Here is a 14,194-nt window from a genome sequence, read left to right on the forward strand (position 1 = left end):
GGAGACCTGAAGCTAGGCTGGGTTGATCCCTGGATGGGAGACCTGAAGCTAGGCTGGGTTGATCCCTGGATGGGAGACCTGAAGCTAGGCTGGGTTGATCCCTGGATTGGAGACCTGAAGCTAGGCTGGATTGATCCCTGGATGCGAGACCTGAAGCTAGGCTGGGTTGATTCCTGGATGGGAGACCTGAAGCTAGGCTGGATTGTTCCCTGGATGGGAGACCTGAAGCTAGGCTGGGTTGATCCCTGGATGGGAGACCTGAAGCTAGGCTGGATTGATCCCTGGATGCGAGACCTGCAGCTAGGCTGGATTGATCCCTGGATGGGAGATCTGAAACTAGGCTGGGTTGATCCCTGGATTGGAGACCTGAAGCTAGGCTGGATTGATCCCTGGATGCGACACCTGAAGCTAGGCTGGATTGATCCGTGGATGGGAGACCTGAAGCTAGTCTGGGTTGATTCCTTTACAGCAACTCTAGCTAAATATACTCTCTTCATCTCCCTCCTCCTTTCCCTCTCTCTTTCCCTCCCTCGCTCCATCTCTCCGTCTCTCTCGGTAGGAGTGGTGATTTGGGAAGTCTACCTGCTGGATAATCCCGCATTACACTCTTAATCCCCCTGTCTGTGTCCACACACACACACACACACACACACACACATACACACTCACACAATGGGAATATTTAAATAGATAACCGAGTGCTGGAGAGAGTGCTGATGGACAAGAACACACATCTGCAATATGAGATTGTATAATATAATAATAATAATATAATAATATAATAATAATAATAATAATAATAATAATAATAATAATAATAATAATACAATTGTAGTTAGATGGAGTAGTCTTATTCATCTTGTGTTAGTGAAGGGAATATCATAATATCACCTGCACAGAGAGGAGGAGGGAGAGAGAGAGAGAGAGAGAGAGAGAGAGAGAGAGAGAGAGAGAGAGAGAGAGAGAGAGAGAGAGAGAGAGAGAGAGAGAGAGAGAGAGAGAGAGAGAGGAGAGAGAGAGAATATCAATAGTGTCTCTCTTCATTGATCAGTTTATCTTAAGATAGCTAGGTGGCACAACCACAAATCACAGTCATAGTAAGTACATTTTTCCTCAATAAAGTAGCTATCAGCAAGGTCAGGAAAAAAGTCAAAAGTGAGTGTTAGTGCATTAATTGATTTGGGGGGGTCGAGGTGAGGAGGGCTGCGAGGAGGATTATATAAAATACTCTTTGAAGATATAGGTTTTCAGATGTTTTCGGAAGATGGGCAGGTACTCTGCTGTTCTAGCTCCAGGGGGAAGCTGGTTCCACCATTGGGGTGCCAGGACAGAGAAGAGCTTGGACTGGGCTGAGCGGGAGCTGCCCTCCTGTAGGGGTGGGAGGACCAAGAGTGTTCGGGCTGGGATGTAGGGTTTGAGCAGAGCCTGAAGGTAGGTAGGAGCAGCTACCCTTGCTGCTCCGTAGGTAAGCACCATGGTCTTGAAGATGATGCGAGCTTCGACAGGAAGCCAGTAGAGTGTGCAGAGGGGCGGGGTGACATGGGAGAGCATAGGAAGGTTAAACACCAGGCGGGCTGCGGCATTCTGGATAAGTTGCAGGGGTTTGATGGCACAAGCGGGGAACCCAGACAACAGCGAGTTGCAGTAGTCCAGACGGGATGACAAGTGCCTGGATTAGGACCTGCGCCGCTTCCTGTGTGGGGTAGGGTCGTACTCTACGGATATTTTAGAGCATGAACCTGCTGGATCGAGTCACTGCTTTGATGTTTGCAGAGAACGACAGGGTGTTGTCCAGGGTCACTCCAAGGTTCTTTGCACTCTGGGAGGGGGACACTGTGGAGTTGTCAACCGTAATGGAGAGGTCTTGGAGCGGGCAGGCCTTCTCCGGGAGGAACAGGAGCTCCGTCTTATCGAGGTTGAGATTGAGGTGGTGGGCCAACATCCAAGCTGAGATATCTGCCAGGCATGCAGAGATGCGTGTCACCACCTGGGTGTCAGATGGGGGGAAAGTAGTTGAGTGTCATCCGCATAGGATAGTTAGGAGAGACCCTGTGAGGATATGATGGAGCCAAGTGACTTGGTGTGTAGACAGAAGAGGAGAGGGCCTCGAACCGAGCCCTGGGGGCCACAATTAGTGTGAGTAAGTGGTGCAGACACAGCCTAAAGCCCTCTTACAGCCCACACACATACACAACCCACACACACAACCCACACACACAGCCCACACACACAGCCCACACACAGCCCACACACACAACCACACACACAGCCCACACACAGCCCACACACACAGCCTACATACACAGCCCACACACAGCCCACACACACAGCCCACACACACAACCCACACACAGCCCACACACACAACCCACACACACAGCCCACACACAGCCCACACACACAACCCACACACACAGACACACACAGACACACACAGACACACACAGACACACACAGACACACACACACACAGCCCACACACAGCCCACACACACAACCCACACACACAGACACACACAGACACACACAGACACACACAGACACACACAGACACACACAGACACACACACATAAACACACAGACACACACAGACACACACAGACACATACAGACACACACAGACACACACAGACACATACACACAGCCCACACACAGCCCACACACAGACACACACAGACACACACAGACACACACAGACACACACACACAGCCCACACACAGCCCACACACACAACCCTCACACACACAAACACACACAGACACACACAGACACACACAGACACACACAGACACACACACACAGCCCACACACAGCCCACACACAGACAGACACACACAGACAGACACACACAGACAGACACACACAGACACCCACACACAGCCCACACACACAACCCACACACACAACCCACACACACAGACACACACACAGACACACACAGACACACACAGACACACACAGACACACACACACAGACACACACAGACACACACATACACACACAGACATACACACACAGCCCACACACAGCCCACCTACACAACCCACACACACAGACACACACAGACACACACAGACACACACAGACACACACACACACAACCCACACACAGCCCACACACACACAGACACACACAGACACACACACACAGCCCACACACAGCCCACACACACACAGACACACACAGACACACACAGACACACACATACACACACAGACACACACAGACACACACAGACACACACAGACACACACAGACACAAACACACAGCCCACACACACACAGACACACACATACACACACAGACACACACAGACACACACAGACACACAGACACACACAGACACACACACACACACACACAGACACACACACATACACACACAGACACACACAGACACACACCCCCCAGGTTTTAAGCTACAACCCCCACCCCAATGAAACAGAAAGATGCTGTAAACTGTAATGCTGTCAAATCTCAGACCTCAGACCGTGTATGTGTGTGTGTGTCTGTGTGTGTGTGTGTGTGTGTGTGTGTGTTTGTGTGTGTGTGTGTGTGTGCAGGGTGAAAGGCTTATGAACAGACTCCATAGCTAATCAATGGCAATCTGCAGCCAGCTCTAGTTATGCTAATGGAACTGAGCTGCAGCTGGCAAGAGGCCAACACAGCAGCATCTGGCTAACACACACACACACACACAGATATGCACATGCATCACACAGTAAAAAAATGCAGAGAGATAGAGAAATAGAATTAGAATTATTGTAAAATTGACAGTGTCCATAAAATATATATAGTATGTATAAGCTGGAAGTAGAGGCCTAAGCATTGTTGTTCACTAGTTTACTCCAATTAGGGAAGGGGTGGTAGGGTTGGAAAGTAATAAAGGGAAATATATATATATTTTTTAAGGATATGTATACATGTATATGTATTTATATGTATATATGTGTATATGTATATGTATGTGTGTATATGTACAGTTGAAGTCGGAAGTTTACATACACCTTAGCCAAATACATTTAAACTCAGTTTTTCACAATTCCTGACATTTAACCCTAGTAAGAATTCCCTGTCTTAGGTCAGTTAGGATCGCCTCTTTATTTTAAGAATGTGAAATGTCAGAATAATAGTAGAGAGAATGATTTATTTCAGCTTTTATTTCTTTCATCATATTCCCAGTGGGTCAGACGTTTACATACACTCAATTAGTATTTGGTAGCATTGCCTTTAAATTGTTTCACTTGGGTCAAACGTTTCGGGTAGCCTTAAACAAGCTTCCCACAATAAGTTGGGGGAATTTTTGCCCATTCCTCCTGACAGAGCTGGTGTAACTGAGTCAGGTTTATAGGCCTCCTTGCTCGCACACGCTTTTTGAGTTCCGCCCACATATTTTCTATAGGATTGAGGTCAGGGCTTTGTGATGGCCACTCCAATACCTTGACTTTGTTGTCCTTAAGCCATTTTGCCACAACTTTGGAAGTATGCTTGGGGTCATTGTCCATTTGGAAGACCCATTTGCGACCAAACTTTAACTTCCTGACTGATGTCTTCAGATGTTGCTTCAATATGTCCACATCATTTTCCTTCCTCATGATGCCATCTATTTTATGAAGTGCACCAGTCCCTCCTGCAGCAAAGCACCCCCACAGCATGATGCTGCCAACCCCGTGCTTCACGGTTGGGATGGTGTTCTTCGGCTTGCAAGGTCCCCCCTTTTTCCTCCAAACATAACGATGGTCATTATGGCCAAACAGTTCTATTTTTGTTTCATCAGACCAGAGGACATTTCTCCAAAAAGTACGATCTTTGTCCCCATGTGCAGTTGCAAACCGTAGTCTGGCTTTTTTATGGCGGTTTTGGAGCAGTGGCTTCTTCCTTGCTGAGCAGCCTTTCAGGTTATGTCGATATAGGACTCGTTTTACTGTGGATATAGATAATTTTGTACCTGTTTCCTCCAGCATCTTCACAAGGTCCTTTGCTGTTGTTCTGGGATTGATTTGCACTTTTCGCACCAAAGTACGTTCATCTCTAGGAGACACAACGTGTCTCCTTCCTGAGTGGTATGACGGCTGCGTGGTCCCATGGTGTTTATACTTGCGTACTATTGTTTGTACAGATGAACGTGGTACCTTCAGGCGTTTGGAAATTGCTCCCAAGGATGAACCAGACTTGTGGAGGTCTACCATTTTTTTTCTTCTGAGGTCTTGGCTGATTTCTTTTGATTTTCCCATGATGTCAAGCAAAGAGGCACTGAGTTTGAAGGTAGGCCTTGAAATACATCCACAGGTACACCTCCAATTTACTCAAATGATATCAATTAGCCTATCAGAAGCTTCTAAAGCCATGACATCATTTTCTGGAATTTTCCAAGCTGTTTAAAGGCACAGTCAACTTAGTGTATGTAAACTTCTGACCCACTGGAATTGTGATACAGTGAATTATAAGTGAAATAATAAAAGTGAAAGAGAGGGTGAACAGGCTAGTAATAGGGGTTGCGACAATTTCGGCTGCTAATTTTAGAAAGAAAGGGTCCAGATTGTCTAGCCCAGCTGATGTGTAGGGGTCCAGATTTAGCAGCTCTTTCAGGACATCAGCTATCTGGTTTGGGTAGGTTTTAATAGTCACAGTGGGTACAACATCACCTATACCCTTCCTGATAAACTCAGTCACCGTATCTGTGTATTCATCGATATTATTCTCAGAGGCTACCCGGAACATATCCCAGTCCGCATGATCAAAACAATCTTGAAACATGGTGTGTGTGTATGTCTGTGTCTCTGTGTAGCTTGTTCTATAACTGAAGGTTATAAGTGACTCGGAGTACGCGGTGAATGGACGCATTTTATATGTAATGTTCTAGAGAGAGAACAAGGAAGAGAGAAAAGAATGATGGAGAGAATGAAGAAGAGATAGAGGAAAAGGAGGGTTGAAAAAGAAAGAGAGAAAAGAGGAAAGATTATGATATGATGAAAATAAAAAAGGAGTGAAGGAGAAAGATAAATCGGGGAATGAAGGAAGAAAGGAGGAAAGGAGGGAGATAGTGATGGAGAGATGAGAGATTGATGGAAGAATGGAGATAATTATGGAGGGAGAGATGGAGAGATAAAGGTGGGGATGGAGGGATGGATGGATAGACTGCTAGAGGGAGGGAAGAGAGGGAAATAGGTGGGACACATGGTAACTCCACATGCAGATGATATGCCAGGGACACACACACACTCACACACAGGCACACACTGAGGAAGCCAGTTAGAATGCCAGCCTGTGCCCACCCAAATTACCACTGAGAAAATTAATACCTCCATCCATCCATCCACACAAACGCACACTCTCAAATGTTAACACACACTAAATGACACACACACATGCTGACGGTGGGTGTTTAACCTTGTAAGAGTCTGCCATGTGGGTGATCGGTTTTGATAGTGTGTATGTGTGTGTGTGTGTGTGTGTGTGTACCTCCCAGCCAATGTGAGTTAGCCGAAGATACACTACATGACCAAAAGTATGTGGACACCTGCTCGTCGAACATCTCATTCCAAAATCATGGGCATTAATATGGAGTTTGTCCCCCCCTTTGCTGCTATAACAGCCTCCACTCTTCTGGGAAGGCTTTCCACTAGATGTTGGAACATTGCTGCAGAGACTTGCTTCCATTGAACCACAAGAGCATTAGTGAGGTTGGGCACTGATGTTGGGCGATTAGGCCTGGCTTGCAGTCGGCAACCCAATTCATCCCAAAGGTGTTCGATGGGGTTGAGTCCATGAAAAACAGCCCCAGACCATTATTCCTCCTCCACCAAACTTTACAGTTGGCACTTTGCATCTGGGCAGGTAGGGTTCTCCTGGCATCCGCCAAACCCAGATTAGTCCGTCGGACTACCAGATGGTGAAGCGTGATTCATCACTCCAGAGAACGGGTTTCCACTGCTCCAGAGTCCAATGGCAGCGAGCTTTATACCACTCCAGCCGATGCTTCGCATTGCACATGGTGATCCTAGGCTTGTGTGCGGCTGCTCGGCCATGGAAACCCATTTCATGAAGCTCCTGACTAACAGTTATTGTGCTGACGCTGCTTCCAGAGGCATTTTGGAACTCGGTAGTGAGCGTTGCAACCAAGGACAGATGATTTTTACGCGCATACGTGCTTCAGCACTCGCCGGTCCCGTTCTGTGAGCTTGTGTGGCCTACCACTTCGCGGCTGAGCCGTTGTTGATCCTAGACGTTTCCACTTCACAATAACAGTACATATAGTTGACCGGGGCAGCTCTTGCAGGGCATACATTTGATGAACTGACTTGTTGGAAAGGTGGCATCCTTTGATGGTACCCAGTTGAAAGTCACCGACCTCTTCAGTAAGGCCATTCTACTGCCAATGTTTGTCAATGGAGATTGCATGGCTGTGTGCTCAATTTTATACACCTGTCAGCAACGGGTGTGGCTGAAATAGCCGAATCCACTCATTTGAAGGGGTGTCCACCGACGTTTGTATATATAGTGTACAGTGCTATTAAAAGTATTTGCCCCCTTTCTAATTTTCTCTACTTTTGCATATTTGTGATACTGAATGTTATCAGATCTTCAAGCAAACCTAATATTAGATAAAGGGAACATAAGTGAACAAATAACACAACAATTACATATTTATTTCACTGATTTAATAAACAAAGTTATGCAACACCCAATTCCCCTGTGTGAAAAAGTAACTGCCCCCTTACGCTCAATAACTGGTTGTGCCACCTTTAGCTGCAATGACTCCAACCAAATGCTTCCTGTAGTTTTTTTTGTTTTTAATTTTTTTTTGTCATTTAGCAGACGCTCTTATCCAGAGCGACTTACAGGAGCAATTAGGGTTAAGTGCCTTGCTCAAGGGCACATCGACAGATCTTTCACCTAGTCGGCTCGGGGATTAGAACCAGCGACCTTTCGGTTACTGGCACTATGCTCTTAACCACTAAGCTACCTGCCGCCCTGTTGATCAGTCTCTCACGTCGCTGTGGAGGAATTTTGGCCCACTCTTCCATGCAGAACTGCTTTAACTCAGTGACGTGTGGGTTTTCAAGCATGAACTGCTCGTTTCAAGTCCTGCTACAACATCTCAATTGGGATTAGGTCTGGACTTTGACTAGGCCATTCCAAAATGTCAAATGTGTTGCTTTTTAGCAATTTTCATGTAGACTTGATTGTGTGTTTTGGATCATTGTCTTGCTGCATGACCCAGCTGCGCTTCAGCTTCAGCTCACAAACGGATGGTCTGACATTCTCTTGTAGAATTCTCTGATACAGAGCAGAATTCATGGTTCCTTCTATTAAGGCAAGTCGTCCACGTCCTGAGGCAGCAAAGCATCCCCAAACCATCACACCACCACCACCATGCTTGACCTTTGGTATGATGTTCTTACTGTGGAATGCAGTGTTTGGTTTTCACCAGGCATAATGGGACCCATCTCGTCCAAAAAGTTGACTCATGTTTGCCAAAAAGCACCTGGATGATCATCAAGACTCTTGGAAGAACGTTCTATGGACAGATGATTTAAAAGTATAACTTATTGGACGACATGGTTCCAGTAATGCCTGGCGAAAACCAAACTCTGCATTCCACAGTAAGAACATTATACCAAAGGTCAAGCATGGTGGTGGTGGTGTGATGGTTTGGGGTCGCCAGGCATAATGGAACCCATCTCGTCCATCTCGCAAATACTTTTTCATAGCACTGTACATTAAGGTAAAGTTAAAACAAACAACTAAGCTACAGCATGCAGGCCTCCAGAAGACATTCCATTCCATTAACATATGCTTAATTGCTTTCACACACACATATCCCCTCTCCACACACACACCCCAACATTTTTTCCCTGTGACGGGTGATGTGATGGATTGAAAGATTTAAAGCATGGACGCCCCTCAATCCCGACACACACACAGACACACACACACACACACGTCCCGTTCGGGACGCAGGGGGCTGAAAGCAATCTCTATCTGACCTTGAGTAGGAAGGACAAAAGATGGAGAGGAAAGGGAGTGACGTAATCCTCTGGCGGAGAAGTGATGCTTTCACAGTGATTGAGGACAACGACATCATGACACGAACTCAACCACACAAATACAGTATACCTCACCCTCATACAACCACGTCTCACCATCAACCTCACACACGCACACACGCACACACACACACACACTTCTCACCATCAACCTCACACACATACACACAAATACTTCTCACCATCACACACCTCACCATTACCCACACACACATTTAGCTAAGAGAGCAGAGGATTGAGATAATCATTTTATTTCCTGAAGAAAGAGAGTAATAAATGAAGATGGAAAGAGATGGAGAGTGATAACGGCAAAGAGAGAGAGACACATTGAGAGAGATAGAGAGAGAGAAAGAGAGAGAGAGACAGAGACAGAAAGAGACAGAAAGAGACAGAGAGAGAGAAAGAGACAGAGAGATAGAGAGAGACAGACAGAGAGAGGCAGAGAGAGAGAGAGAGACAGAAAGAGACAGAGAGATAGAAAGAGATAGAGAGAGAGAGAGAGACAGACAGAGAGAGGCAGAGAGAGAGAGAGACAGACAGAGAGAGACAGAGAGAGAGAGAGAGAAAAAAAGAGAGAGAAAGAGAGAGAGAGAGAGAGAGAGAGAGAGAGAGAGAGAGAGAGAGAGAGAGAGAGAGAGAGAGAGCGATAGAGAGATAGAGAGGAATAGAGAGAGAGAGAAAGGGAGAGATAGAGAGGGAAACACATTGAAAGAGAGAGAGAGGGAGACAAAAAGGGACAGAGGAACAAGGCAGAGGGATAGATAGATAGATAGATAGATAGATAGATAGATAGATAGATAGATAGATAGATAGATAGATAGATAGATAGATAGATAGATAGATAGATAGATAGATAGATGGTTGATGACAATGTCCTCTTAACAGACCCTGTGACATAACTGTGACTGTCCATTTACTGACTAGAGTACCAGTACTACTGAATGACTCACAGCTCCATATGCAGAGTCAAGTGTGTGTGTGAATTAGCCACTCTATTCATCACAGACTCATAACTTTCAAACCATCTGTTCCCATACATGTATATTTGCTTAGCCCCAACACGTGTCTTCTTCAATCGCTCCTCTTCTCTTTTCATATTTCCTGTCTTCTCCTCTTTCTGTCTTTTTAGCATAAATGCCCTGGATGAAAACATGTTGCCATTGACTCTCTGACTGGTGCTGTGTCTCTCAACCTTACCTTGGTTTTAAAGGGAATATACCAACTAGCTCTCACAGTCTCACGTCAGAATTAGACGTTCATCCATGTTTCTCAAACGTCAAATTTCAAAGTTGTTGCAAACGTCAAATTTAAGTTTAGGCATTAACTCCACATATTTAAGGTTAGGGTTAAGTTTAGGCATTAACTCTGAAATCTTAAGTTTAGGAAACAACTCTGAATGGTTAAGGTTTGGGATAGGCAAAAAAACAACAATAATAATCTATCACTGGATTCAAACCTTTGGAATCAGAGGCAAATCCTAGCAAAACCAAAACCTACTTGAAGGTAACAGCGCTCACTGTTGCCCCTAGTGGCCAGTTTCCACATCATCTCCCGACGTCCTCAGACATGGATGGACGTCCAATGCTGACTTGTATCACGGGTGACCTGGCTGAATATACAGTAGGGATCTGACTGGCGGTGTGTCCCTCTACCATTGGGTTTAAGAGGAAAATACAGTATGAATTCATATGTCAAAATTGTGTGTGTGTGTTGCTGGGTAACAGCAGTACCTCTGAACACCAGTAGGGGGAACTAGTGTCTGACACAGCGAGAGAGAGAAGAGAAAGAGGAGAGAGAATTAATGAGAGAGAGAGTGAGAGAGAGATATTTAATGGAGGAGCAGAGGGAGAGAGATGATGGAAGTTACTCTTGGAATGGAGAAAGAGTGTGCGTGTATATGTATGTGTGTGCATGTAAAAGAGTGTTTATCTATTCACAAAATGTTTCTCTTCAGTCACTCTCCCTACCTTTGCTATGTCTGAGCTAAGACCATGGCAGGAAGACAGTAGAGAGAGAGAAGTGAATAGCATTTCCACTCTCCGCCTGCTAAATGATTTATGAATGATATATGATAAATCATCTGCTATTACAAACAATAATGGAATATTAATCATGTCTACTCTCCTCCTTTTCTCTCCCTCTCTCTATTCTCCTCTAATGATAGACTGATGAGGAGCCCTGGGCTGCTGGGTTAATGTCATCCATCTTTTCAATTAACACCTCTCTCTCTCTCTCTCTCTCTCTCTCTCTCTCTCTCTCTCTCTCTCTCTCTCTCTCTCTCTCTCTCTCTCTCTCTCTCATCTCTCTCTCTCTCTCTCTCTCTCTCTCTCTCTCTCTGTCTCTCTCTCCCTCCTATCACTCTCTCTCTCTCTCTCTCACTCTCTCTCTCTCATCACTCTCTCTCTCTCTCTCTCTCTCTCTCTCTCTCTCTCTCTCTCTCCCTCCTATCACTCTCTCTCTCTCTCTCTCTCTCTCTCTCTCTCTCTCTCTCTCTCTCTCTCTCTCTCTCTCTCTCTCTCTCTCTCTCTCTCTCTCTCTCTCCCTTTCTCTCTCTCTATCTCCCTCCTATCTCTCTCTCTCTCTTTCTTTCACAGAGGGAGTACTGTTGACTCATTTGTATGTGTTGTTTCTGTATCTACTTATCAACTATTGAACACACTTGTCAATCACAGGAGGGGGTCCTCACAGCATGACATATCTCACGTGGACCATCCAGTGATATTATGAGAGAGAGAGAGAGAGAGAGAGAGAGAGGGAGGGAGAGAGAGAGAGAGAGAGAGAGAGAGAGAGAGAGAGAGAGAGAGAGAGAGAGAGAGAGAGAGAGAGATAATAATATTGTTGGTAGCATTCATTTTAGTAGTAAAAATAGTAGATCCAGCTTAGCTTTACACAGAGAGACAGACAAAGAAAGAAAGAAAGAAAGAAAGAAAGAAAGAAAGAAAGAAAGAAAGAAAGAAAGAAAGAAAGAAAGAAAGAAAGAAAGAAAGAAAGAAAGAAAGAAAGAAAGAAAGAAAGAAAGAATGGTATGGTCAGAAGTTTTAGCTGGTAATTAGTCACCATGGTAACCTGTTATAATTCTCTGGCCTATGATGTCTTTCATCAAGTTATGTCTGTAGAGCCATCAGACTACCAATATTTTCATCCTCAATGTAGAGACTGGGCTGATGTGTGTGTGTGTCCTTTCCTTCAGGGTCAAATCTAATTTAATCTCCTTCACAACACGCACGCACAAGCACACGCACACACACCATACACAAATGAATGACGCAATGAACACACACTAAATTGCCAATTAGCTTTTCTAATCACATGCAAATCACAGCTAAACATGCCAGCCGCTTCAATCAATTACAGCGAGGCCAGTGAATTAGAGAAGGACAGAAGCACGGGAAACCTTGTAAATATTGAAAACACACACATTAATAACTTTTGGTGTGAACGGCTGCAAGCTGGAGAACGTCAGCTACCCGCTGTCAGCTAGCTGTCAATCAATGGAATTACTGTCAATCTCAACGCTCACTGGAAGGCAGGGGCCAACACGCATGGGTGCACACACACACACACAGATGCATACACACACGTATCTAGACATGCACACACACACACACACATGCATTATCCCTCGAAACACACACACACACAGACTCATCCCACACATTGCATGAAACATACATGACCTGAATGTTAAAGGTCCAATGCAGATGTTTTTATCTCAATATCAAATCATTTCTGGGTAACAATTAAGTACCTTACTGTGATTATTTTTAATTAAATGGGAAGAAAGATTTTTTTTATTTTTTATGGCTTCTTAGCTAAGAGCAATTTCTCAAGCAAGATTTTGCTAGGATGGTCTGGGAGTGGTCTGAGTGGGGAGGGGAAAACAGAAAACTCTCTTTCTAACTAATTTAGCTGTTGGTGAAGTCACCAGGCAGGCCAAAGCTCCATCCCACCAAAACAGGATGACATTTCAGGTTTTCTTTTCAAACAGTTCTTACACTAAAAAGGCATTATCATCATTTACACAATTTCACAGTATTATTCCAACCTCAGTGTGGAAAGATATATATAACACATCGAGTGGGCCTTTAACCAGACATACACACACACGCACACACACACACACACACACACACACATCATAGAGACATCCCCCTACACACTACTGCACATCTCATCTCCAATCTCTGGGATCATCTCTGGAGTCTGTCCTTCAAACAGAGTATCAGGGAAAAGAGAGCACTGTGCTAAATGTAGCTGTTTTAAACCCCTAGGCTGTGTGTGTGTGTGTGTGTGTGTGTGAGTGTGCATGCGTGTGTGAGAGAGCGAGAGCAGAGCGGTACTGGGAGACCAGGGATTCGCTCCGGCCGGCTCAGCTAAGAGGTCCGTGCCTCGCTACAGTACGGTAGTGGCAAGGGAGTGAAGCATGGATCTTACCTGTCTCATGAGCATGAGAGAGGGTCTTCGACCTCCCGATGTTGCCTGAGTGATGCATCATTCCTCCGCAGATCTGTCTATCCTTTATCCTTCAATCCTCCTCTCCTCCACACTACTCTCTTCTATTTAGTTCTCACCAGTCCTTTTATAGTATCCTCTTTCCTCTTCACTCCTCTTTTCCTCTCCCTCCTTTTTCTCCCCTCTCTGTCCAGTTAGGTCCGTTAAACACAATCCACCAGCGGAGCGCGAGAGCAGAGAGCCGACACACACTCATACACAGCGGAGTAAGCCAAAACACACACACCCCTGCTCTCACACACACGCAGCCTGGGCTAGACAGCCCTCCGCTGCCTGCCAGCCCTGAGATCAGGGGGAAAGATACACTCCTCCGCTCCTCCACTCCTTTAGTCTTCCTCTATTCCCTCTTTTACCTCGCTCCCTCCTTTTCTCAGTCCTTCTCTGAGCGGAAAGAGACGGATGGAGAGATGGATGGATGCTGAGGCAAAGAAAGAGCGCCTTTCAGCCTCTTCTAGGAGAAGAGATTGAGAGAGAGAGCTTCATCCTCTGTGTGCACATGGCTGAGACTGGTAGCAGACTCCGCTAGCGCCGCGGAGAGAGGAAGAGAGAGAGAGAGAGAGAGAGAGAGAGAGAGGGAGAGAGAACTGGGGGGGGACAAGCGAGCAAGTACATATGAGAGAGAGAGA

At 45.6% G+C, this 14,194-nt stretch overlaps 1 protein-coding gene across 1 annotated transcript in view; it reads right to left on the reverse strand.

Moving 5' to 3' along the window:
• The window catches only part of LOC121557170 (teneurin-2-like), a 156,632-nt gene extending 142,569 nt beyond the window's left edge, over positions 1–14,063 (reverse strand). The window contains exon 1 of the mRNA XM_045212572.1: positions 13,491–14,063. Coding sequence (XP_045068507.1) covers positions 13,491–13,551 — 61 coding nt within the window. The 5' untranslated portion in view covers positions 13,552–14,063. The remainder of the gene's footprint in view (positions 1–13,490) is intronic.
• Positions 14,064–14,194: the final 131 nt, after the last annotated feature.

The sequence above is a fragment of the Coregonus clupeaformis genome, unplaced genomic scaffold (assembly GCF_020615455.1).
Source record: "Coregonus clupeaformis isolate EN_2021a unplaced genomic scaffold, ASM2061545v1 scaf0026, whole genome shotgun sequence".
NCBI lineage: Eukaryota > Metazoa > Chordata > Actinopteri > Salmoniformes > Salmonidae > Coregonus > Coregonus clupeaformis.